The 25,146-nt window shown below is 35.2% G+C and overlaps 1 protein-coding gene and 1 non-coding gene across 2 annotated transcripts in view; both read left to right on the forward strand.

The window, feature by feature from the left end:
* Window positions 1-21,177, forward strand: part of LOC136041046 (ubiquitin-like modifier-activating enzyme ATG7) — a 567,744-nt gene extending 546,567 nt beyond the window's left edge. The window contains exon 13 of the mRNA XM_065725580.1: window positions 21,085-21,177. Within this exon, the coding sequence (XP_065581652.1) occupies window positions 21,085-21,111 (27 nt within the window). The 3' untranslated portion in view covers window positions 21,112-21,177. The remainder of the gene's footprint in view (window positions 1-21,084) is intronic.
* Trnae-cuc (transfer RNA glutamic acid (anticodon CUC)) lies at window positions 6,888-6,959 on the forward strand. Its single transcript has one exon. It is a non-coding gene; the product is annotated as a tRNA-Glu (tRNA).
* Window positions 21,178-25,146: the final 3,969 nt, after the last annotated feature.

The raw sequence follows: 25,146 nt of genomic DNA on the forward strand, positions 1-25,146 counted from the left end.
GAATTTCATGTCGTGGCTACTCAGTTTGGTAACTGACACTTATTCTACCCACCAACTGTTACTTATTCTACCCACCAAGTTTCATCCCGATCCCTCCACTCTAAGCGTTTTCCAAGATTTTAGGTTTCCCCCTCCAACTCCCCCCAATGTCACCAGATCGGGTCGGGATTTAAAATAAGAGCTGTTAGACACGATATCCTTCTAAATGTCAAATTTTATTAAGATCTGATCACCCGTTCTTCGGTTAAAAATACCTCAATTTTTCTATTTTTTTCCAAATTAACAACCCCCAGCTCCCCCAAAGAGAACGGATCCGTTCCAGTTATGACAATCACATATCTATAACCTGTGCTTATCCTTCCCATCAAGTTTCATCCCAATCTCTCCACTCTAAGCGTTTTCCAAGATGTCCGGTTTCTAAGATTTTTGTTTCCTCCCTCCAGCCCTCTTGCGTCCTCAGATCCGATTCAAATTGAAAATGGAGCATCTGAGACATAAGATTATTTTATATATCAAGTTTCATTAAGATCCGATCACTCATTCGTAAGATATCTTGATTTTTACATTTTCCAAGAATTCCGACTTCCCCCTCCAACTCCCCCAATGTCACCGGATCTAGTGAGATTTAAAGTGAGAGTTCTAAAGCACAAGATCCCAGCACAAGATGTGATTCCAAATATCAAATTTCATTAAGATCTGATCTCCCGTTCGTAAGTTAAAATACCTCATTTTTCTATTTTTTCCGATTTAATCCCCTCCCCCCAACTCAACCATAGAGAGCGGATTCCCGGCCCCAGTTATGTCAGTCACGTATTTTGGACTTGTGCTTATTCTTCCCACCAAGTTTCATCCTGATCTTTCCACTTTAAGCGTTGTCCAAGATTTCCGGTCCCCCCCCCCCCCCCGCAATGACACTGGATCCGGTCGGGATTTAAAATAAGAAATCTGAGTAACGAGGTCCTTCTAAATATGAAATGTCATTAAGATCCGATCACTCATTCGTAAGTTATAAATACATCATTTTTTCTATTTTTTTTTTAGAATTAACCCTCCTCATCCCACAACTTCTCCAAAGAGGACGGATCTGTTCCGGTTATGTCAATCATGTATCTAGGACTTGTGCTTATTGTTTCTACCTAGTATCATCCTGATCCCTCCATTCTAAGTGTTTCCCAAGATTTTAGGTTCCCCCCCAACCCCCCCCCCCCCCAATGTCACCGGATCCAGTCGGGATTTAAAATAAGAGCTCTGAGACACGATATCCTTCCAAACATCAAATTTCATTACGATCCGATTACCTGTTCGTAAGTTAAAAATACATCATTTTTTTCTAATTTTCCGATTTAACCGTCCCACCACTCCTCCCCAGATGGTCGAATCGGGAAAACGACAATTTCCAATTTAATCTAGTCTGGTTCCTGATACGCCTGCCAAATTTCATTGTCCTAGCTTACCTGGAAGTGTCTAAACTAGCAAAACCAAGTGCCATAAAAATGGTTAAAAATAAAACCTACCTACCTACCTACTGACCACTGTGGGGAGCCCTTTATATACCAATTGTTTCATCCAGGTGGAGCCACAGGGTGGATTATAAGTGTGCCATTTTGAACACTTTGTGCAAGACGTCCATTTCTAACACGGCCTGAATTAGTGCAGTTTCGTATTGCTTTTTTTACCCAAACACTTTAAGAGCCTTTCTTTGCAATCTAAAACGCCTGGTCTGTGTCAGACAGTCTTTAAAGCTTTTAACTATGGTGGAAGTATCGAACTTCGATACTTGTATCGATATTTGTATCGAACTTGATCGTTTCCAGGGGATAAAATTTAACCGAAAATCGTTTTGTTTTTGTAGGTGTTACACAAACGCTGCTGTTTGTGAAAAAGTAATACTATCATCATCGTTCCCCAGATCAACATGGTACTACGCTGAACATTTTGAAGATGACAATTGTTATGACTATGAAGATGACTATTGGCTATTGTTTATCGCCTTGAATAGCCAGATTGCCCAATAACTGACTTGAAATCGATTCAAGTCATAGTTATCTATTCAAGTCATCAATTAGTTATTAGTATAATTTTCAAGTCATCGATTTAGAAAGATTTGCCAGAATTTGAAGAAGCAGGGCTTATTATATATGATGATAATGAATTTATAAAAGAGCAGTCTACTCAAGATCGTTCCGATCTCGTCGCTCGAATTGCGAAACAAAAATATGATTAAATAATCTATGGTTTAGATACAAAACGGACATTTGGAAAGGTGGCAGCATAATTGAATTTCAAAAACGTGGACTATCCAAATCCCAATTCTATTATTAACAAAAAGCCAATTCGGCTTTGCCAAATCGGCTTTGTAATTCAATTAAGATATATCTCTAGTGGAGGATGAAAAACCAAAGTGTCATCGTCGGCATGGCCCCAAATTGGACCAAAGTAATCGAAAAGAGTCTTCTCATAGCTTTGCTGTTTATCGAAAAGACTCAGATAATCCCCAAGTTACATGTGATGGTGCTTGTAGGATATACCCCTGCCGCTCAAGTTGTTGATGCATTGACGCACTGTAAACCATTAGTTGATCCAGGGGGCGCCCCCCCCTAACGTAGTGCTGGATTTGTGGTTGGGTCAGCTTGCTCTGGTTTGGGTTGGGATGAATGTTAATTTTTTGGTAATTAGTTTTTAACAGTTTAGTTTTTAATAAGTTTCTTGTTATTAAGACTATCTTTTTGCAAACAAGCTTGAAACAAGCTTTTAGTTACTTTGTGCGGTCTGCCACGCAATTATTTACTGCCAAAAAGTATTTAATTAAATTTAGGCTTGTCAAGGGAATGTGTCCATTTTACCACAGAAGCCAACTGGGAGGCAAAAATCTTCAATTTAATAACAAAGAGGGGAAATTTAAAATCCTAACTTCTTTAGGCTGTTGAAATGATATTTCAGGATTGGGCTGTCATAACGGGGCTGAAAAGCAAAATATTTTATTATTTTTACTGTCAAAAATTTGTTTTCGAGTCTTGCTATAGCACTGAGGCAAAGAAACTTATATCATCACTTTTTTGCTGTCTGTTTTGATTTTTTTGGGTTTTCCTTTTTCGCAAAGCAGGGTAGTTTTTTACAATAAAAACCACAGGGTGGTTGTTTTTAGGGGATTTGTATAATAAAAAATAAATGTATGAGAAGCGCAAAAATTATGAGCAAATGTTGGCCACTTTACTGCCTATTTTCATCTAATTAAAGCTCTACATTATATAACAAATTCAATTAAATTTATTAATATAATACGCATAACAAATAAAATAAATCACCTCTGTTCATCCTAAAACATTAAAATAAAGGCCATACTCTTTAAAATGTAATAAAGGCTCGTGTAAGCATATACTTAAAACTAAGTATATGAGGCAATTTACTCTTTCAAAGGTTGCAGTAATCGTTTAAGAAGAATTGATTTTTGAAAAATTGTTTATAAAAGAAGGCAAATAATTATGTGTTCATTTTTTTTATCTAGCTGGTATAGATGGGTCTCTGAATTCTCAATTTGAATCAGAAGAATGTCATTGATTTTTTTCAAATATTTCAAAATAAGAAAAATGATAAAAAAAAAAAAAGGGGAAATTCGCACAACTTGAGTAAACCACGGAAACAGAATGCAACTGCAATTTTTCAAAACTTCAAAACTTCAGAATTTTTCACCTTCTCAATGCCAACCAGTCACAAAATATATTTCTGTTTTCGTACAAGGGTTGCATATATTTGTCCTTAAACTTCTCTAAGCTGCTATATATATCGCTGAGGATTTTTATGCTTAGTATTATGATACATGCCATCCAATCATTTTTCCACAATTAGTTGTTTATAAATCGAAAATTTACAGGACAATTCTCTTACTTAATGCTAAATCTGAGTCAAATTTTAAGTTTGTATTTTTGTGCTCAATAGACATATCGATATTTAAACATTTGAATTGAATACCTGAAAATATAAAGATTAAAAAAAAATTAATTGGAAATCTCCACAGCTTGAAACCCTGAGAATTTAAATCACCAATCTATACCTATAAAATACAATGACAACTAACACATAATTATTTGTTTTTTAAGGAGTATTAAACTAACGTACTTAGTTTGAAGCACATACCTACACGCATCTTTAATACAGTTCCTTTTTTTCTGAGGATTTTGGTATTCGAATATTTTAGAATGAATAGAAGAGGAAATACTAACGAAGAACTCTAAACTGACAGGATTCTAGAATAATCAGACTAGAGACTAGAGACTAGAATAGTCAGTCTCAGACTGACAGGACTGACCATTGTAAACGTTCACCGAAATATTGAGGTAGACATCGACCTACAATTCGGTAATTTAAGCGAAATATATCGCAATTTTTATAAAGTTTTTCAGGAGTATTTCGACACATATACTCAGTTTGAAGCACATATCTACATGCATCTTTATTAGAGTTCCTATTTTTCTGACGATTTTGGTCTCTATTCGAATATTTTAGGATGAATAGAAGAGGAAATACTAACGAAGAGCTCTAAACTGACAGGACTGGCCATTATAAACGTTCGCCAAAATATTGAGGTAGACATCGACCGTGTAATAAATAGATATGGCGGGAGTTGAAATTGAGAAATAGACTTTTTCTTATAAAATTGTGAATTCTGTAATTTAAGCGAAATATACTGAACTTTAAAAAGTGGAAAGATACGCTACGTTGTTATGAAAAGTAAAATTTTGATTAGTAAATTTTTGAGATTTTGTCAAAGTTGACATTGTTTATTAAAACACTATTTTTAAAAAAGACAGTGATTAGTTAATGCTTTATTGCCTATGCTTAAAACTAACGTTTTAACTTTCTTCTATGTATTTCCATCTCTTTGTTCTGTTTTTCTTGTTACACCCCTAAAAGAACTAGTATTTAATGTTTAATATATATTTTACGAATATACAAGTTATATCTTTATCCTCATTTCCTACTCTTCATTACTATCATAGTTACTAAGAGATGCCATAAAGTTAGGCGACATGCTAAATGGTTTGACCTATACAAATTGTCACATAGAGTGCATGACCCCAAAAGATGGTCAAGACCAATTATTATTTTTTTTTTTTTTTACAATAAAAAGCTTAACTTACTCGCAATAGTGGTCACACGTGCAAAGGCAAAAAATTATGCAGAAAATATTAAATATCATATTTTTTCATTGATGGGGAACAGCTTTTTTGATTTCAACAGATCTATTAGAATTTAAACCCTTACCAGATGTTAAGTTAATTTTACGACCATTTCTGCTACCTACCTACAACACATAATTGTCGAGGTTCCCTTTTAATTGCGGGTATTTCTTTGTTCGCAAGTTTATTGAAGTAACCTATTATGCGCCCCCCCCCCCCCTAAGGAAAATACTGTATCCGCCCCTGCTGTAAACTGGTTTCTTTCGCTAGTTTCTTTCAACTTAGCATGAGAAAAGACAAAGAGAAGTGGCAGAATAGATGGGAAATATATAATTTGGGCAATATATTTGCACACTATGGGGAGTGGGGATAAAGTATTTGAACAGTGTGAAATCAGAAAAAAAATTCTCATTTCATATATCAGAAAAATTGTAGCGAACACATTTAGCATGCAGACTCGCTGTACTTTACCACCACCCCCATCGGCCCAGGGTTCGGTCCCCGCCACAGCAAGGTTGGGCGACAAGCTTGCTACTTGTCCCTGTAAAAAACACCCAGCAACTGAAACGTCGATTCGACGCCCTATGCGCCAGCAATGGCTCTGGAGGATCTTTATCCTTTTTTTTATCCCCCCCCCCCCCACACACACAAACACCCTAATGTGCAAATATATAGCCCAAATTTGTTTTTAGATTATTATATTTTTATCATACTTAGGTTTGTTTTATTAGGAATAACTTATGAAGTACATTATGTGTGGTTTAACTTACATATTTAAGGAAGTGCATTACGAAACTTGTATGTGAAGGCACACGAGTCTTTCTGGACTTGCATGTGAATCTTTAAGCAAGTGTATGGCCGCACAAAAAAAATTATGCATTTTTGCAGATAGGAGCTTGAAACCTGAAATGTTGGGTTTTCTGACACACTGAATTTGATGATCTGATTTTTATTAAGATTCTTTGACTTTTGGGAGGTGTCCCCCCCTTCTTCGAAAATCAGACAAATATTCTCAGGCTGTCAGCCACTTATGGGCAACACTAAGCTGAATAAGTCTTACATACTTGGAATCAGAATCAGCTTCAATACTATTGGAATCAGCATAATAAGCCGATTATTTTAATACGTCTGTTGATATCAAAATTCCGTTTTTTTTAGTTTCGGTTACTATTGAGCCGTGTCGCTCCTTACTTATAGTTCGTTACCACGAGCTGTTTGACTAGCTTTTTTCTACTCTTTATATATATATATATATATATATATATATATATATATATATATATATATATATATATATATATATATATATATATATATATATATATATATATATATATATATATATATATATATATATATATATATTTCACACATTTTCGATGAGGTAAGGGAAGCTGCCTCCTTATCCCTTCAAATGAGCATTCTTACTCAATTGAAATGGTAAAGAACAATTCATAGAAGTCTTTTGATCTAACATGACAAATAAAACTGGCAACAACCAACAAACGAACAAAAGAAACTTAACAAGCAAAAAAAATATTTGAAGCCTTTAGGTTTGGCTGAAATTTCTTTTTTCCTACAGTAAACCTCCTAAAGTGCTCCCAAACCAAGTTTAGGGGTGCGTAGTAAAGAATGATGTATCCTTTTGTTTATATCCCTCGGCCACTTTGTATAAATGTAAAATTACTTATATTTGTATGTAACTGTTAATCCGGTATGGTCTAGTGGCTAGGATAGCTGGCTCTCACCCAGCAGGCCCGGGTTCGATTCCCGGTACCGGAAATTTTTACAGAATCTAGTAGAAATTATGAGGATTTATTTTAAAGCAAACCTATGTATAAAAATGAATAGGTTGAGTTTTTCAGTTGCTGATTTGCAAAGACCATATCAAACAGTTCGTGATAACGAATTGTAGTAAGGAGTGACCCGGCTCAATAGTAACCAAAATTCTAAAAAACGGAATTTTGATACCAATAGTTACATCAAAAGAATCGCATTTTAATGCTGATTTTAAATATATAAGGTTCATCAAGTTTAGTCTTACCCATCAAAAGTTACGAGCCTGAGAAAATCTGCCCTATTTAACAAAATAGGATGAAACACCTCCTAAAAGTCATAGAATCTTAATGAAAATCACACCATCAGATTTAGCGTATCAGAGAACCCTATTGTACAAGTTCCAAGATACTATCTACAAAAATGTGGAATTTTGTATTTTTTGCCAGAAGAAAAATCGCGGATGCGTGTTTATTTGTTTTTTTCTTTTTCCCAGGGGTGATCGTATCGACCCAGTGGTCCTAGAATTTTTCGATAGGGCTCATTCGAACGGAAATGAAAAGTTCTAGTGCCCTTTTTAAGTGACCAAAAAAATCGGAGGGCACCTATGCCCCCTCCCACGCTCATTTTCCCCAAAGTATTCGGATCAAAATTCTGAGATATCCATTTTATTTAGCATAGTCGAAAAACCTTATAACTATGTCTTTGCGGACGACTTACTCCCCCACAGTCCCCGTGGGAGGGGCTGCAAGTTGCAAATTTTGACCAGTCTTTGCATATATTAATGGTTATTCGGAAATGTAGAGATGTTTTCAGGGGGATTTTTGGTTGGGAGGGGGAGTTGAGAAGAGGGGGCTATGTGGGGGAAATTTTCCACGGAGGAATTTGTCATGGGGGAAGAAGATTTCCATAAAGGGGGCGCAGCATTTTCTAGCATTATTTAAAAAAAAAAAACAATGAGTAAATAAATATGAAAAAGTTTTTTTCAACTGGAAGTATGGAGTAGCATTAAAACTTAAAACGAACAGAAAATATTACGCATATAAGGGGTTCACCTCCTCCTAATACCTCACTCTTTACGCTAAAGGATTTTTAGTAATTTAAACTATTTATTCTACGGCCTTTGTGATTCAGGGGACAAAATTTAAGCTTTAATCCAAAGATTTATTGACAAGGTATTGACGAGTGGGCGAACCTTCTCATATACGTAATAAAAACGCATGAACATAGAAGTTTGTTACGTAAGCTAATTCGTAAGTTACGTATATCTTTTACTAATGAAAACGTTCGTAAAAACTATAAGTTCTAGTTGCCTTTTTAAGTACCCAAAAAATTGGAGAGCAGCTGGGCCTCCTTCCCCTCCTTTTTTCGCAAAATCATTCGATCAAAACTATGGGAAAGCCATTTAGCCAAATAAATAAGTATGCAAATTTCGCTTTAATTATTCATCTGCGGAGAGCCGAAATCGAAACATGGATTAACTAAAAAACGTTCAGAAATTAAATAAAAAAAACGAGTTTTTTTAACTGAAAGTAAGGAGCGACATTAAAACTTAAAACGAACAGAAATTAACCCGTATATGAAAGGGGCTGCTCCTTCTTCAACGCCCTGCTCTTTACGCTAAAGTTTTTACTGTTTTAAAAAAGTAGAGTTGAGAGAAAGAGTCAAACTTTAGCGTAAAGAGCGGGGCGTTGAAGAGGGAGCAGCCCCTTTCATATACGGGGTAATTTCTGTTCGTTTTAAGTTTTAATGTCGCTCCTTACTTTCAGTTAAAAAAACTTTTTTTTTTATTTAATTTTGATATACAAGCATCAGTTGAATGGTCCAATTCAAGTCATTGATTGATAAAGTTCTATCTAAAGTAATTGGAATTATCCCTTAGGTTAGTCCAAAGAAGCCCTCTTCCCATCAAGTTTAAAAAGATTGGCATAGAAATTCTCTCTAATGTCTTAAATTACCTTGTTACCAATTTCTAAGTTTTATTATACTCCTGACTATTCGTTTATGAAAGCAAAAGGAATACACCAAACACATGTATGGTTACTATTTTACTCCTCTTCAACAAAATTGTCGAATTAGATCCTGGAATATATATCAAACAGTTCGCGGTAACGAACAAGGAGTGATTCGTCTCAATAGTAACCGAAACTAAAAAAAAACAGAAATTTGATATCAATAGATACATCAAAAAATCAACTTATTATGCTGATTCTAAATATATGAGATTCATCAAGTTTAGTGTTGCCCATCAAAAATTACGAGTCGGAAAAAATTGCCTGATTTTTACATTGGGGGGAGGGACACCCCCTAAAATTCAAGGAATCTTGATGAAAATCACACCATCAGATTTAGCCTACCCTAGTACCCTACTGTAGAAGTTTCAAGGTCCTATATACAAAAATGTGGAATTCTGCTATTTTTGCCAGAAGATAGATTATGGATGCATGTTTATTTGTTGTTTTCTTTTCAAATGTGATCGCACTGAAATAACGGCCCCATAAGATCGGGAGAGGGTGTATCCAAATTCAAATTAAAAGTTCTAGTGCCCTTTTTAAGTGGCACAAACAATTGGAGGGTGATTTCCCCCCCCCCCCCTCCGACGCCTATTTATTTCCCAAAGTTATCTGATCAAAATTTTGAGATAACAGTTTTGTTCAGTATAATTGAAAGATGAAAAAACGTGTGACGCGTGACGGACAATGTTCACTAGACCTGTATGCAAACTGGGAGGCTGAATTTGCTTGAACTCACGTGCGAACAAGTGATCTAAGCCTAATAGGTTGGCCGCTTGTAGTCTAAAGATGGAATACCGTGTCATAGGATTGACAAGTCCCCTGGACTCGCAGGCGAATGGTAAGACCTATAGTTTTCCAACTATTTGGTTAAATGACAAGGATAAATGGCGGGAGTAAGTATTACTCTTATTGGACAAATACTTGTGTGTTGGCTTTTGGAAAAGCAAGCTGGCCTAGAGTCTCAGGCAGGTTAACCAAGAATTTCAAAATTACGCTGGGCCGTTAGATTGCCTGGGATGACAGGCACAGTTGCTCGTCTGGTTCCCGCCGAAGGTAAGTAAGTCTAAATAAAATCATTTTAAAAGTTATCATCAGATGTTTTCCCACGTAGTCTTTCTGAGTGCCAAGTTATGCCTATTTCTTCTGACGCTGTGCGTAATGCCATTCTTCAATTAAATTAAAGTCCGTTGAATTAGATGGGAATAGTAAGAATTATTCACGTGTTGATTGTAGTCCGTTGATGTTCCATTTGCGGTTGCTTTTTCAAATGTCACCCTTTTGCTCTGTAGCCCCGAAAAGTTTCGGCACGGTCAATTGTATTTTAATGTATGGCAAGGATCTGTTTCCTTATTCTTCATATCACCATATAAACGTTTCTTGCAATCTTAGGAAAGATAAAGATAATTATCCAGCTTGATGATAAAACGTGTTGAAAGTTTAAATTTCTTTGCCTTCTTCTGTAAATAACAAGTGGCTCTTTTTTCTGCATGAGCGCCACCTAGACTGGAGTTATTGACCATGTTTTGATTCTTACCACTTAGTAACTTGAGAAAGACTGGATATTTCTAAGGACGTTCCTTTCTAAGATGCCACTTCTCCATAAATGTGAACCCAAGCAAAGTGTTATCACTGATGATGATTCTATAATGCTGTGTGCTCAGAAAAGTTGTACTTGACATGTACTTTTGGAAATCAGTAAATATAGCTTCAATTGGAGCCCGGGCTATTAATGTTTACTAAAATTGTACTTTTGAAGTACGGTATCTGTGATGAGGAAAATAATTCATCACTCGAGCAGGATTTACATCTTCAGGCTCGATACACGGTTCCCTACTTAGCTGCCTTAAAACTGTACGAACTACACGAAGCGATTCAGTGCCAGCTAAAGCTCCTATGAACACTGAATAGCCAACTAAAGTCATGTATTATGGATTTCTTATAAAGAATATAGATTATCAAAAGTTGGATTAGGCCAGTGGTGGATCCAGGGAGTGCCCCCCCCCCCCCCTTGACGTAACTGTGGATTTTTTTTTTGGACCGCTTGCTCTGGTTTGAGTTGGGATGAGAGTTTTTTTTGTAATCGGTTTTTAATAGTTGAGTTTTTAATTATTAAGACAGTTTCTTTTTGCAAACAATTTTGAAAGAAGTTTTCATTTACTCTGTGTGATTTCTGTTAGATTTTACTAATGACGCATACCGCCAAAAAGTATTTAATTAGATTTAGGTTTATCAAGGGAATCTGTCCTTAATACGACAAAAACCAACTGGGAGGTGAAAATCTTCTTTTCATTACAACAGGGATGGGAAATTTGAAATGTTAACTTATTTAGGCTATAATAATGATATTTCAGGATTGTGCTGTAACAACGGGGCTGGAAAGCAAAATATTTACTTCTTTTAACTGGCAAAAACTGGCTTTCGAGTCTTCCTGTGGCATTAAGGTGAAGAAATTGATATCACTACTTTTTCGGCTGTCTGGTTTGGTTTGTCGGGTTAGCATTTTGCGAAGCAGGGTGGTTTTTACAACATTATTGTTTTATAGGGGATTTGTATAATGGAAAGTAAATGTTTGAGAATTGAAAAAAAATTTAATTCAAGTTTTGGATTTTGGTGAGCAAATAGTGGCCACTTTATTGTCTATTTTTATCTAATTAAAGCTCTGCATTATATGACATCACCTCTTCGTTCATCCTAAAACTTTAAATAAAGGCCAAACTCTTTAGAACTTTAATAAAGGTTCGTATAGCTATATACTTAAAACTAAGTATATGAGTTAAAATACTCCTTCAAAGATCAGAGTAATCATTTAAGAAGAATAGATTTTCGAAAAAAATTGTTTAGAAAAGAAGGCAAATAATTATGTGTTTATTTTTTTATCTAGCTGGTATAGATGGGTCTCTGAATTCTCAATTTGAATCAGTGGAATGGCACCGATTTTTTTAAACATTTAATAATAAAATGTTGATAAAAAGTGGAAATTCACACAACTTGAGTTAACTACATAAACGGAATGCAACTACAATATTACTTCATAATTTCTCACCTTCTCAATACCAACCAGTCACAAAATACAGTTATGTTTTGTAAAGGGGTTGCATATATTTGTCCAGAAAATTGTATAAACTGCTATATATACTGCTGAGGATTTTTAAACTTATTTTGATGCGTGTCATCCAATCATATTTCCACGATCAGTTGTTTATAAATCAAAATTTTTAAAGGACAATTCTCTTACTTAATGCTAAATCCGAATAAAATTTTAAATTTTTATTTTTGTGCCCAATACACATATCGAGATTTAAACGTTTGAATTGAATATCTGAAAATCTCAGGATTAAAAAAAAAAAAAAAAAAAAAATTATAAATCTACCACTGCTTGAGACCCTGAGAATTTAAATCACCAATCTATACCTATCAAATACAACAGTAATAAACACACTGTTTTTTCAGGAGTATTTCGACTCATATACTTAGTTTGAAGTTCATATCTACATGCATCCTTATTAGAGCTCATATTTTTCTGACGATTTTGGTCTTTATTCGAATATTTTAGGATGAATAGAAAAGGAAATACTAACGAAGAGCTCTAAACTGGCAAAATTATAGACTGACAGAGTTAGCCATTATAAACGTTCCCCGAAATATTGAGGTAGACATCGACCTACAATTCAGTAATTTAAGCAAAATATGTCGAACTTTAAAAAGTCGAAGGATACGCTACGCTGTTGTGAAAAGTAAAATTTTGATTAGTAAATTTTTGAGATTTTGTCAAAAGTGACACTGTTTACTAAAACACTGTTTTTAAAACGAAACAGTTAATGCTTTATTGCCTATACTTGAAACCCTCGTTTTAAATGTTTTCTGTCCGTCTCTATCTCTTCGTTCTGTTTTTCTTGTTACACCCCTAAAAGAATTAGTATTTAATGTTTAGTATGTCTCCTAAGAATATGCAAGTTGCATCTTTATCCTCATTTCCTACTCTTCATAACTATAATAGCTACTAAGCGATTCCACAAGGTTAAGCAATATGCTTAATGAAATTGACCTATACAAATTGTCGCAAAGAGTGCATGACCCCAAAAGATGGTTCAAGACTTTTTTTTTTTTTTTTTTGACTATAAAAAGCTTAACTCACTCGCTATAGTGGTCAGAAGTGCACAGGCAAAAAATTATGCAGAAAATGCTAAATATCATATTTTTTTTTATAGATGGTGAACAGCTTTTTTTTGGTGAGGTGGTTTTTATGACCAACTATTTTTATATCAACATTTTTATATCATTTTTAGAACTTTAACCACCACCAGATTGTAGATTAAATTTACCACCATTTCCACTACCTATCTACGACACATAACTGTCAAGGCTCCCTTTAAATTATGGATATTTCATTGTTCGCAAGTAATAGTTCGCTATTATGCGCCTCCCTCCCTTAAGAAAATCCTGGGTCCTCCTTTGGATTAGGCTTATGTCAATGTTAATGAATTTGGAGCTATAGAGGTACAAAACGATCCAGTAGAAGCAACTTAGAACGGAAAGGGGCGGAAGAATCCATTCAAACGGAGGTATTACATTTTGCAATATCACAGTATAGGTTAATAGCATTGATCACAGTATAGGTTAATAGCATTGATTGACATATGTTATTCAATATGCGAATAATGAATTCCATGGCATTACGGATTATTGTCTCAAGACAATTTTGTGAACGAGGACCATAATTATGTGCCCTATTTTTGAAATGTGCATTTTTTTGTGGTGTTAGGCATTGCTACTTTTTGTTATAAGGGTTTTCGGGCAAAACCTTAAAACAAATGAAAGTATTGAGAACCTTACTAGACATTAAAAGAGAAAAGAGTTTCATATCATGGTGAAATCTTAATTTTCACCGATAATTTTCAATAATAATTAATTTTCTTAATAATTTTCTTAATTTTCAACGATAGGCAAGAGAAAAATTGTTGGGTCTTTGCTTTCATGCACTTGAATCATGAGACTTTTGTGGCATCTTGTGGCTTACAGAAAATTGTACTGAATTCGAAACGCCATCTAAAGACTTTCTTTGAAAAAGTTCGACGATTAACAGATTATAAAAAGGAGGTGGTGTTGATTGTTTCATTAGGGACGTGTTGGAACGAGTGTTGAGTTTTACTATCATAAAGTAAAAGCATTATTAGACACAAGTTATAGACTAATTAGAGAGCCTTTTTGTTTCTCTTGCAAGCAAGTTGTAGATCATCCTTTTGAAAATGCATACGAAGTTATGAAATTTTTCATTTAAAATTCCAATTATTTACTACCTAAACGCAATGAAATTTACCATGTAGAAAATAATTTCTCAGTTTACTGTTTAATTCAGTTCACTTTATTTATAATACCAAGTACATTTAACTAATATCCCTGTACCCGCCCCAAAAAAGATCCAAAAAAGCGCTTGCGACTGGGCGGGTACATAAAACTCATTCTAATTAATAATTCCCTGCAAACATAATACAAAAAAAAAGGATAACCAATAACGACCAATCTCTCATCCACTCATCAATAATAATTACCAATCTCATAGTAATAAAAAAAAAACTGACTGATTCTGAACCTCACTGAGTCTGAATCTGAAGATTCGATATAAATCCTAACCTCAGTTTGAAATTCATTCATCTGTCAATGAAAATACGTATCGGTGCTACCTAAGAACAGCCTGGGGTATTAGAGGAAAGCCACCCCCCTTCCTAACCTTTTTAGTTGCCCTCCTTCCAACAATTTGCCCATTGTTTGTATATAAGGTTGGTTAGTAGGAAAAGGGAGCATATTTGATCATGAGTCTCTAAAATGGCTTATGTTATTAAGGTGAAACTATCAGATAATATTGAGTGGGAGGGCAAACAAAATCAAAACACACTAAATGCAGAAAGGTTGTCAGAAGGGCGCAAAAGCAATGAGAGAAAGAAGTGATGGAATTTTTTATGATAGTTTCTCAGAGCGAACTTGTAGACTTAGCTACCGTCTTTACCTTGACAAATTGCAATACCAAAATATTTAAATGCACCAAAGATTAGAGATTTAAATGCTTGCTTTTCAGTGACGCTAATTGGTTGAGGGTCTAGGGTGTATTTGGCAAGCCTAGATTAAAAAAAATAAATTCTCTTTCGGTGAAAAGTTCCTTTTTGAATTTTTTTTTTTTTTAATTTCGAAAATTTAACTTTGCCTCCTTCCCTTTTCTTCCTACGTTTTCGTGAATTGGTGCCACTGATTTTTACTCATCATTTTGAAGTAATTGAAGTCATGTAACATTAGAGTGTCTTTGAGATTTCTTTCTTCTACCTTTGACTGTCGCCGAAAATATTTGATTTAATTTTTTTTTCTTTGGTAGTCACTATTTATTAATATCTCAGCTCAGCTTGTGTTAGACTTGTGAGTATTTAAGCAAAAGAAAAACAAAAGTAACTTCTAGTGCGGTCAGATAGAATATAATTGATAGTAAATCATATAGCCTATTATCCTAGAATTCGTGTCCAGGGGTACTAAAAACAAATTTTTCCAGTATTTCAGATGCATACATGGCACGTGATTTTAGTCAACATGCATCTAAAAGCCTAAGACTAAAAAACCTTTTTTTGCTGTTACTTGGAACATAATTATCACGATTGAAACCTTAGCTCTTGAAAACCTTAAACTGCAGGTTTATACCCCCCCCCCCCTGGAAAAACAAGGGATATGGTGTTATTTTTTTGGTTAACAGTGATGTGTTTTCTTCTTTTACCCGGGGTGATTGTATTGAACTATGGCCTCACATTGCGAAAACGGTTCATTTGAACGAAAAAGAAAATTCTGTTTAACTAATAGATTAATTTCTGAAAAACTCCGAGTGGCTCCTAATACCGATAGGCCATTTTTCAGTCTCCAAGAGATTCACTGGAATACATGGTAAAGTAAAACTAGAATTATATTGTCTTGAGAAGGCCTAAATGGGTTGTTCTATCGGTTACACAACAGTACTGAGGGTTACTGATCATCCAGTAGGGTTCATGTCTCCCAGTAAATCGAAGAAAAATGGTACTTTTATGATATACCCACTACCGCTCAAGTTGTTCATGCATTGACACACTGGAAACTGGTTTCTTTTTCCAGTTTCTTTCACCTTAGCGCGGGAAAAGACTTAGAGAAGTGACAGAATGAGAAAATAAACGAAATGTATATTTTGGGCTATATATTTGCATATTGGGGGGGGGGGGGTAAAGTATTTGGACTGTGTGAAGTCAGAAAACATTCTTACTTCGAAAGATACAGAATAATTGTAGCTAACATATCTTGCATGCAGACCCAATGTACTTTACCCCCCCCCCCCCCCCTAATGTGCAAATATATAGCCCAAATTTTTTTCTAAAGTGTTATATTTTTTATCCTACTTAGGTTATATTTTATTAGAATTAACCTAACTTCAGTTCTTGAAAGTGATTAAATAAAAAAAACAAGTTTTTTTAACTGAAAGTAAGGAGCGACATTAAAACTTAAAACGAACAGAAATTACTTCGTATATGAAAGAGGCTGCTTCCTCATCAACGCCCCGCTCTTTACGCTAAAGTTTGACTCTGTCTCTCAATTCTTCTTTTTAAAACAGTAAAAAACTTTAGCGTAAAGAGCGGGGCGTTTGATGAGGAAGCAGCCTTTTTCATATAAGAAGTAATTTCTGTTCGTTTTAAGTTTTAATGTCGCTCCTTACTTTCAGTTAAAAAAACTTGTTTTTTTTATTTAATTTCTGGACGTTTTTGAATCAATGCATGTTTTGATTTTGGCTCTCCGCAGAGGAATAATTAAAACGAAATTTGCATTTTTTTTTTTTTTTTTGGCTAAATGGCTTTCTCATAATTTTGATCGAATGATTTTGAGAAAAAAAGAGCGGGGGAGGAAGCCTAGTTGCCCTCCGATTTTTTGGTTAATTAAAAAGGCAACTAGAACTTTTAATTTTTTACGAATATTTTTATTAGTAAAAGATTTACGTAACTTATAAATTAGCTTACGTAAAGAACTTTTGTATTCTCATATTTTTATTACATATATGAGGGGGTTCGCCCCCTTGTCAGATCCTCGCTCTTTACACTAAAGCTTAAATTGTGTCCCAATTCATTAAAAATGACCCCAGAATCACAAGAGCCGTAGAATAAATAGTTGAAATTACTAAAAATACTTTAACGTAAAAAGTGAGGTATTAGGAGGAGGTGAGCCCCTCAAGTGGGTAATAATTTCTGTTTTTTTTAAGTTTTAATGCTGTTCCTTGCTTAGAGTTGAAAGATTTTTTCATATTTATTTTTTCATTGTGTTTTTAAATAATGCTAGTAAATCCTGCGCTCCCTTCATGGAGATTTTCTTCCCCCATGACAAATTATCGATGGAAAGTTCCCCCAGCATATCCCCCTCTTCTCAACCCCTCCCCCAACCAAAAAAATCCTCCTGAAAACGCCTGTATACTTCCCAATAACCATTACTATATGTAAGCATTGGTCAAAGTTTGTAACTTGTTGCCCCTCCCATGGGGACTGTGGGGGAGTAAGTCGTCCCCAAAGACATAGTTATAAGGTTTTTCGACTACGCTGAATAAAATGGCTATCTCAGAATTTTGATCCGTTGACTTTGGTAAAATAATTAGCGAGGGAGGGGGCCTAGGTGACCTCCAATTTTTTTGGTCACTTAAAAAGGGCACTAGAACTTTTCATTTCCGTTAGAATGAGCCCTCTTGCAACACTCTAGGACAACTGGGTCGATACGATCACCCCTGGAAAAAGAAAAAAAAATAAAAAAAAACAAATAGACACGCATCCGTGATCTGCCTTCTGGCAAAAAATACAAAATTCCACATTTTTGTAGATAGGAGCTTGAAACTTCTACAGTAGGGTTCTCTGATACGCTGAATCTGATGGTGTGATTTTCGCTAAGATTCTATGACTTCTAGGGGGCGTTTCTCCCTATTTTCTAAAATAACGCAAATTTTCTCAGGCTCGTAACTTTTGATGGGTAAGACTAAACTTGATGAAACTTATATATTTAAAATCAGCATTAAAATGCGATTCTTTTGATGTAGGTATTGGTATCAAAATTCCATTTTTTAGAGTTTTGGTTACTATTGAGCCGGGTCGTTACCACGTTACCACATTAAACAGTTCGTTACCACGAACTGTTTGAAACAGCAAATCTGTGATTTGATCAGATGCGGCTATGCTTCTAAGGGGCTATTGTTATAAAGGAGAGGGGAGGTAATCGCATCTTGCCTGATCTCTTTCCTTGAAGGAATTGGACTCTGAAAAAAAATATCAAAACTGCCACCAGCAGGCACCTCAGTTCAGCAGGCACCTCACTTTTAACATGAAGATTGTGCATGAAGGTTGGACTTTGACCATGAGATGAGATGAAAGTAATCAATGCGAGTGTATGCCAGAGTTGAATGCCTGACACACCAAGAAGGGGCTCACTGAGCTCCCTTAATTGAATTAAAACATTTGTAAGGTTATGGGCGCATTCTCTGCTCATATCTTGTAGAAATCCTTAAAAGAATTTGCAGATAAAACAATATTCGGTACTGTGAAGTGAAGTGAATCGCCAAAAGACCCCCTCTGTGTTTTAACACCTTAGGGTCCATGCACTTCCACAATTGTATTTTTACAATTCGCTGCGAAAAGTTTACAACGTCCTTTTTCTATCAATCAATCTCAAAAATTCACAAACTAAATTTATACTTTCAACCGATTGTTCTTCAGTTAATGCTCCTCCGAGTAATTCTTCACATAGTTTTATTCGATGTTCTCTCATAAACCTTCTAATGTCTGTCCTGTCACATTCTGTGCGGACACAATGGATGATGAGGTCAATATTCGGTACTTATATGTTATGGTGCCTATATTAAGTTCTTCGTCTATGTAGAACCTGTTTCTCTGACCAATTCTAATGAAATGCCACAAAATATGATGAAAATATAATGCTTAAGAAATAGATTTGGGCTATATGTTTGCACATTAGGGGAGGTGGGGTGAAGTATAGCGGCGATGCTTGTAAAATGTGTTAGCTACAATTATTCTGCATATTATGAAGCAAGAATTGTTTTCTAACTTCATACTGTTCAAATACTTTACCCCCCCCCCTAATTTGCAAATATGTTGCCCACATTAAATATTCCCATCTATTCTGTCACTTGTCTTCGTTTGTCTCACGCTAAGCTGGAAGAAACTAATGAAGAAACCGGTTCTACAGTGCGTCAATTGATGAAGAACTTAACATAGGTGCTATAACATAAGTACCCAATATTCTTTGGCCATTATCTAAAACCGCAGCGATATAGTACGTAATATATACTTCCATCATGTAGGCTAGTAAGTAAGCCACTTATAACCCCCCTTTTTTACGGGACTCTCTAAGGAAACATAGTGAAAAGATAATTTCGTAAATGGCTTGTATTTAGGGTGACTGGCTGACCTTTTTTGATTTGAATTTTTATAGCTTTGAATTTTATTATTTAATTCCATTGCTGATAGCTTTTTAATTCTTCCATTTTGGGTATTGTTTCCTTTTGATATCCACGTTGTTTGTTTTGTCTTTGTATTTAATTTATTCTCTTTTTCTTGTTTAAATTATTCCCATTTTTGCTCAAGATGTGTTAACTCTTTTTTTTTGGGGGGGGGGGGCCTTCTCTAATATTTTTTAAGAAGGGAAACAGTTGTCTTCTTGAAATACCTGTTTTTGTTGCTGTCAGTGTTGTCGTTGGCTCTATAAAACCCCATTTTCGCCTTTCTTCTTTGTTTTTGAGAAACATAGGAAAAAAAAATTAGAATGCATCGACTAAAGGTTTTTACTAATTAAAGTTTATAATTTTATAAAAACCCAAAGTGCCTTCATTGAGCTTATGAAAGAAGCTGAAATTATTATAAAGGAGAAAATGAGACCAAAAACGAAATAAAAATTATAATGAATAGTGTTGAAAATTATTCATTATTTTTTGTTAAATTAATTAATTTTTTTATTTATGCTAATGTACAGTTTAAATATATAAATGACATAGGAATCAGATGGAAAAAAAAGAATACAACTTGGGCCCCATTCCCCCATCAATCTTTGAAGAAAGACCAAATGAACGACGATTTGTTGAAAGAACATTGGTTTTTCTTTATTTGGCTTGTTTTAAAAATTTTTTTGTTTTAAGTACTCTTTTTTTTCTAATTTTTTTTTTTTTTGGAGCGCTACGGGCGACTTGGTGAAGGTCTGCTGAAACTATTCTATTGGTTTTAGGTTTTGTTTTGTCACTGTTCCTTGTAATTTTGGTTTGTTTTACAATTGAATTAAATGAAAAAACAGGATTTTATAAAATAAAAGTAAAGGGCAACATTAATGCTGGAAACTAACAGCAATTATTCCGTGCGTGAGGGGTGCTGCCCCCTCCGAAATATCTCGCTCTTCCCGCTGAGGTTTCATGGGCTTTGAAATATTTCCAGTTCCAATTCATCGGCTTTTACATTTCAGCAGTCGTTCTTAAAGATTTGGAACAGAAAGTCCAGTCTTGATGAAAGAGTAAGCATGTACTACTAGTTGTATAGGAGTAAATATTGAAGATGACAACACTGCCTTTGTATTTTAGAAAGAATTGGATTAACTACTTGTTAATTTTTTACATTTTAGGGGTAGAGAGTTCCCAGCGTGGTGGTGTGATGAGTTTATGATAGTAGTTAAGGTGGATAAAACGTCGACGTTGTGTTAAACGTCGACGTTGAACGTCGACGATAAAACGTCGACATTGTGTTAAAAATTGCAATTTTATGGCAATTGTAAAGCAATATTTATTTTCAAAAAAAAACAATCTACGATTTTGAGGAAAATTCTGAAATGTGATTCAGGCACTTCGCATTATTTTTTATATTTCAAAACTATTTTGTGACTTTCAGTTTCAATACACCCTTTATGCCTTTTAGTTTAGAATTTTTTTTCTTTCTTAATTCTGAAGTTTCAAATTTGAATTGCAACCGTATGTTCAGGGCTGTGTGTAACTCCAATGGATAGGGCATAGAATTATTTTGAATGATATTTAATTTAGTTTTATCAAATCGGTGATCTAAACTGGGCAAATAATTTTTTCTTCTTTCTAGGTGCTTGAGTTAAGTGATGAAGACTAACTACATATTTATAAATTGTGTTTTTTTGTGTTTACGTTTTCATTTAAATTAAACGCTCTAAATTTTACTAATGTCTATATTTTTTTAAGTATTGTTCTGAAAGATATTGAACGATTTTATTATTTCCATAGATTGAGTTGTGCTGGTAGTCCAACCTATCCCATAATTCAATACAGACGATTTGACAACGGAGAGTTAATTTGAGAACTAACCCCTTAGGTCTCAAAGGGTATTCGCATGAAATGCAATGGTTCAAAAATCAGGTGACCTAGTTCTCCAATTTATTCAATTGCTGCTTCATTTGTTTGAGTAAACGAATTTTTTTTTTTATTTCTCAGTTGTTCGTTAGTATCCGTCGTTGGCAGTTCAATTTTGTTTGGGTTTTATTTAAATCACGGAAATTGGCGAATAACTCACTTTATTGTTTGTTAGATATTCTATTTCAATTCTTTTAATTTTTGGTCTTTTATTGCATTTTATTTAATTTTTTTGCGTTTTTTTTTCATTGGTTTTGTTGTACTTTCCGCGCTTGTTTTTTAGTTTTGATTTTTTCCTTGATCTTATTAGTTTGTTCGCGCTGAAGAAGAGAGGTGGTTGTTCTCTCGAAATATTCGCTTTCTGTGTTTTTTCAGTATTTTCATTTGGCCTTTAAAAACCTCATTTTTGATCGTTTTCTTTCTTCGTGTAATTTTTGATTTGTAACTTTACAAGTTTTTGTGTTCTTTTTATACTGTTTTTTCTTTACCTTAATTCTAAACTGTTTACTAAAAAAGTCCTCTGCCAAGGACTTTTGGATAGCATCCACATTAAAGTTGACGCCATACTCAGAGACGAACAGCATTGCTTCCGACCACGTAGGTCATGTGCTGACTTGATTTTTGGTCTTAGAATACTTATTGAATAATCAAATTCAATAAAAATGGCTGACTGAAATTATAATGGCTTTCATCGATTTCTTGAATGCTTTCGACTCAGTCCATAGATATTCTCTGTGGAACGTATTGCACTACTATGGGTTCCCTGATAAATTGTCAGAATTATAATGGCGTTATATGGTAAACAAATGTGTGCTGTTCAAACTGATGATGGGGACTTGACTGTGTGGTTCAAAATCAACTCAGGCATTCGACAGGGGTGTATTCTGTCCCTATTACTGCCTTCAATGCTCATTGGTTTTATCCTGCAGATGGCAACTTCATAGGTGGCATCCAGTTGAATGAAAATTGTATTTTATTTGATGCAGACTTCGCAGACGATATAACGCTCCTTTCTTACGTATTACGTATTACGTATTACGTATGAGCTTCAGTACAACATAAATGAGCTCTCGGAAGTAAGTGAGCGAATAGATTTGGCAATAAGCACGCAAAAGACTAAAATCATGCGCTATAATGTGAATAAACTACCTACTGAGCCACTGACAGTTAACGCAAAGGAAATTGAACAGCTGGAGATGTTTAGATATCTTGGGAATCTATTGAGCACCGATGGAAGCCCTGAGCACGAGATTGCCACATGTATCGCATGCGCAGTAAGCGCCTTTGATACGTTAAGAAACGTTTGGAGAAGTGCCACTTTCTCTTAGAAGCTGAAACTGAGGCTGCTCAATAAAAATGTCCTGTCAGTACTAATGTATGGTTCTGAAACCTGGGCGTTGACAAAGCAGCTGGAGAAAAGAATTCAAAGTATTGAAAATATTTGTCTTCGACGGATTCTCGGAATCAACTGGACAGACACAATTACCAACTCATCCATTAGTGAGAAGACTAAACAGCTACTCGTTATTGATAAATTCATAAGCAGTCGGTGGCGATATTGGGGACACATAGCTAGAATATGCAGTTAGAATGTGCAGTAATCGTCTGCCTCGTGATGTTTGGTATTGGACTTCTCCAGGAGTTCTACGGTGCGGACGACAGAAGGCTTCACTTGGATGATGCCTAGAAAAAGACGCAGCGCTCTCAAGAACATCCCTTGATGAACTTTGGCTGAAGATGCTTGAGAGATCATAGTGGAGAGGGATCGTTGCCACCTTGTGGGCCGACCGGCGTGGGAAGTTCTAAGTCTAAGTAAGTTTACTAAATGAATAAATGTTACGGGGGGCAAAGGATATTTTTTTACCTGTAGTATCAAGACCAGTTCAAGAATCAGAAAAACTTATGAGTTTAACACAAAACAACATACCATAGTCACAAAAATTGTAAAGAAGTTGTGTTATTACTAGAATCGTTGCCTTCCTCTATAACATTGGGAAACATTGCCCAACAGAAATCGCCCAACATTGCCCAACAAAAAGCGTAATGAAGTGGTGTTTATACTAGCATCGTTGCCTTCCTCTATAACATTGGGCAACATTGCTCAACTAAAATCGCCCAACATTGCCCAACAAAAATCGTAAAGAAGTGGTGTTATTACTAGCATTGTTGCCTTCGTGTCTGCAGATATCAGGTGAAACTAAATAGGGAACCCTAGTAATGGGCACAATAATTTGAGTGAAAAAAAAAAGATGTCAATGATTCTTCCCCGGCATTTAGAAAAATCGTCAATATATCTAGAAGAAGAAGAAGACCAGCTAAGATAAGAAAAATCAAACTGTCAACTTGGCACTTTTATCTTAAAAATATTTCACACGAGGTTTAAACTTATTTGCCAATAAATAAACAACCAGGTCTGAAATCCTCTAGGATCGAAAAAATAAAATATCGCTCTTTCGCTTGGTTAAGTGGAATCGTACGCAACAATATGGGCTTTTTTCTAATGAAGGAAATTTGGTATTTGTTTTTAACAAAAATACTGTTGTATCTAGTTATGTAGAATTTAACAATAATTGGTGTCGGATTTAAAAACAAGAGCTAGGAGCTCATTTGGCACTTGTGACAAGGTCGCAAGAGCCAAGAGTTCACATAGCATGAGCTCTAGCGAAATTCTAAGAATCAATAGATTAATTTAAAAGGAAAATCAGAGGCTTAATGCCGGTCAAGATTTAAAACTAGAGCTCTGAGACACGAGGTCCTTCTAAATATCAAAATTTATTAAGATCCGATCAACCACTCGTATGTAAAAATGCCTAATTTTTTCTCTCCCTTGGCCCCCCCCCCAGATGGTCGAATCATGGAAAACGACTTTATCAAGTCAATTTGTGCAGGTCCCTGACACGCCTACCAAGTTTCATTGTCCTACCACGTCCAGAATCACCGAACTCGTCAAAGAACTGGACCCCCCCCCCCCCAACTCCCCCAAAGAGAGTGGGTCCAGTCCGGTTACGTCAATCAAGTATCTACGACATTTGCTTATTTTACCCACCAAGTTTCATCCCGATCTCTCCACTCTAAGTGTTTTCCAAGATTTCCGGTTTCCCCTCCAACTCCCCCCTCAATCTCACCATATTCAAAATAGAAGCTCTGAGACATGAGTTCCTTCTAGTTATCAAATTTAAAAATACCTCACGACCGGTCACTTATTCTTAAGATAAAAATACTTCAATTTTTCTAATTTTTCCAAATTAACACCCCCTTCAACTCCCCCAAAGAGAGCGGATTCAGTCCGGTTATGTCAATCACGTATCTAGGGCGTGTTTTATTCTTCCCACCAAGTTTCATCCTGATTTCTCTACTCTAAGTGTTTTCCAATATTTCCGCATCCCCCCCCTAAACTCCCCCCAATGAAAATGGATCCGGTTGGGATTTAAAATGAGAGATCTGAGTTACGAGGTACTTCTAAATATAAAATTTCATTAAGATCCGGTAGCTTCTTTGTAAGCTAAAAAATACCTCATATTTATCTAATTTTTCATAATTAACCCTCCCTCCAACTCCCCCAAAGAGAGCAAATCTGTTCCAACTATGTCAATTACGTATCTAGAACTTGTGCTTATTTTTCCCACCAAGTTTCATCCCGATCGCTCGACTCTAAGCGTTTTCCAAGATTTTATATCCCCTCTCCAACTCCCCCTATTGTCCCCGTATCTTGTCGGAATTAAAAATAAAAGCTCTGAGACACGATATCGTTCTAAATATCAAATTTAATTAAGATCTG

The sequence above is a fragment of the Artemia franciscana genome, chromosome 21 (genome assembly GCF_032884065.1).
Source record: "Artemia franciscana chromosome 21, ASM3288406v1, whole genome shotgun sequence".
Lineage (NCBI taxonomy): Eukaryota > Metazoa > Arthropoda > Branchiopoda > Anostraca > Artemiidae > Artemia > Artemia franciscana.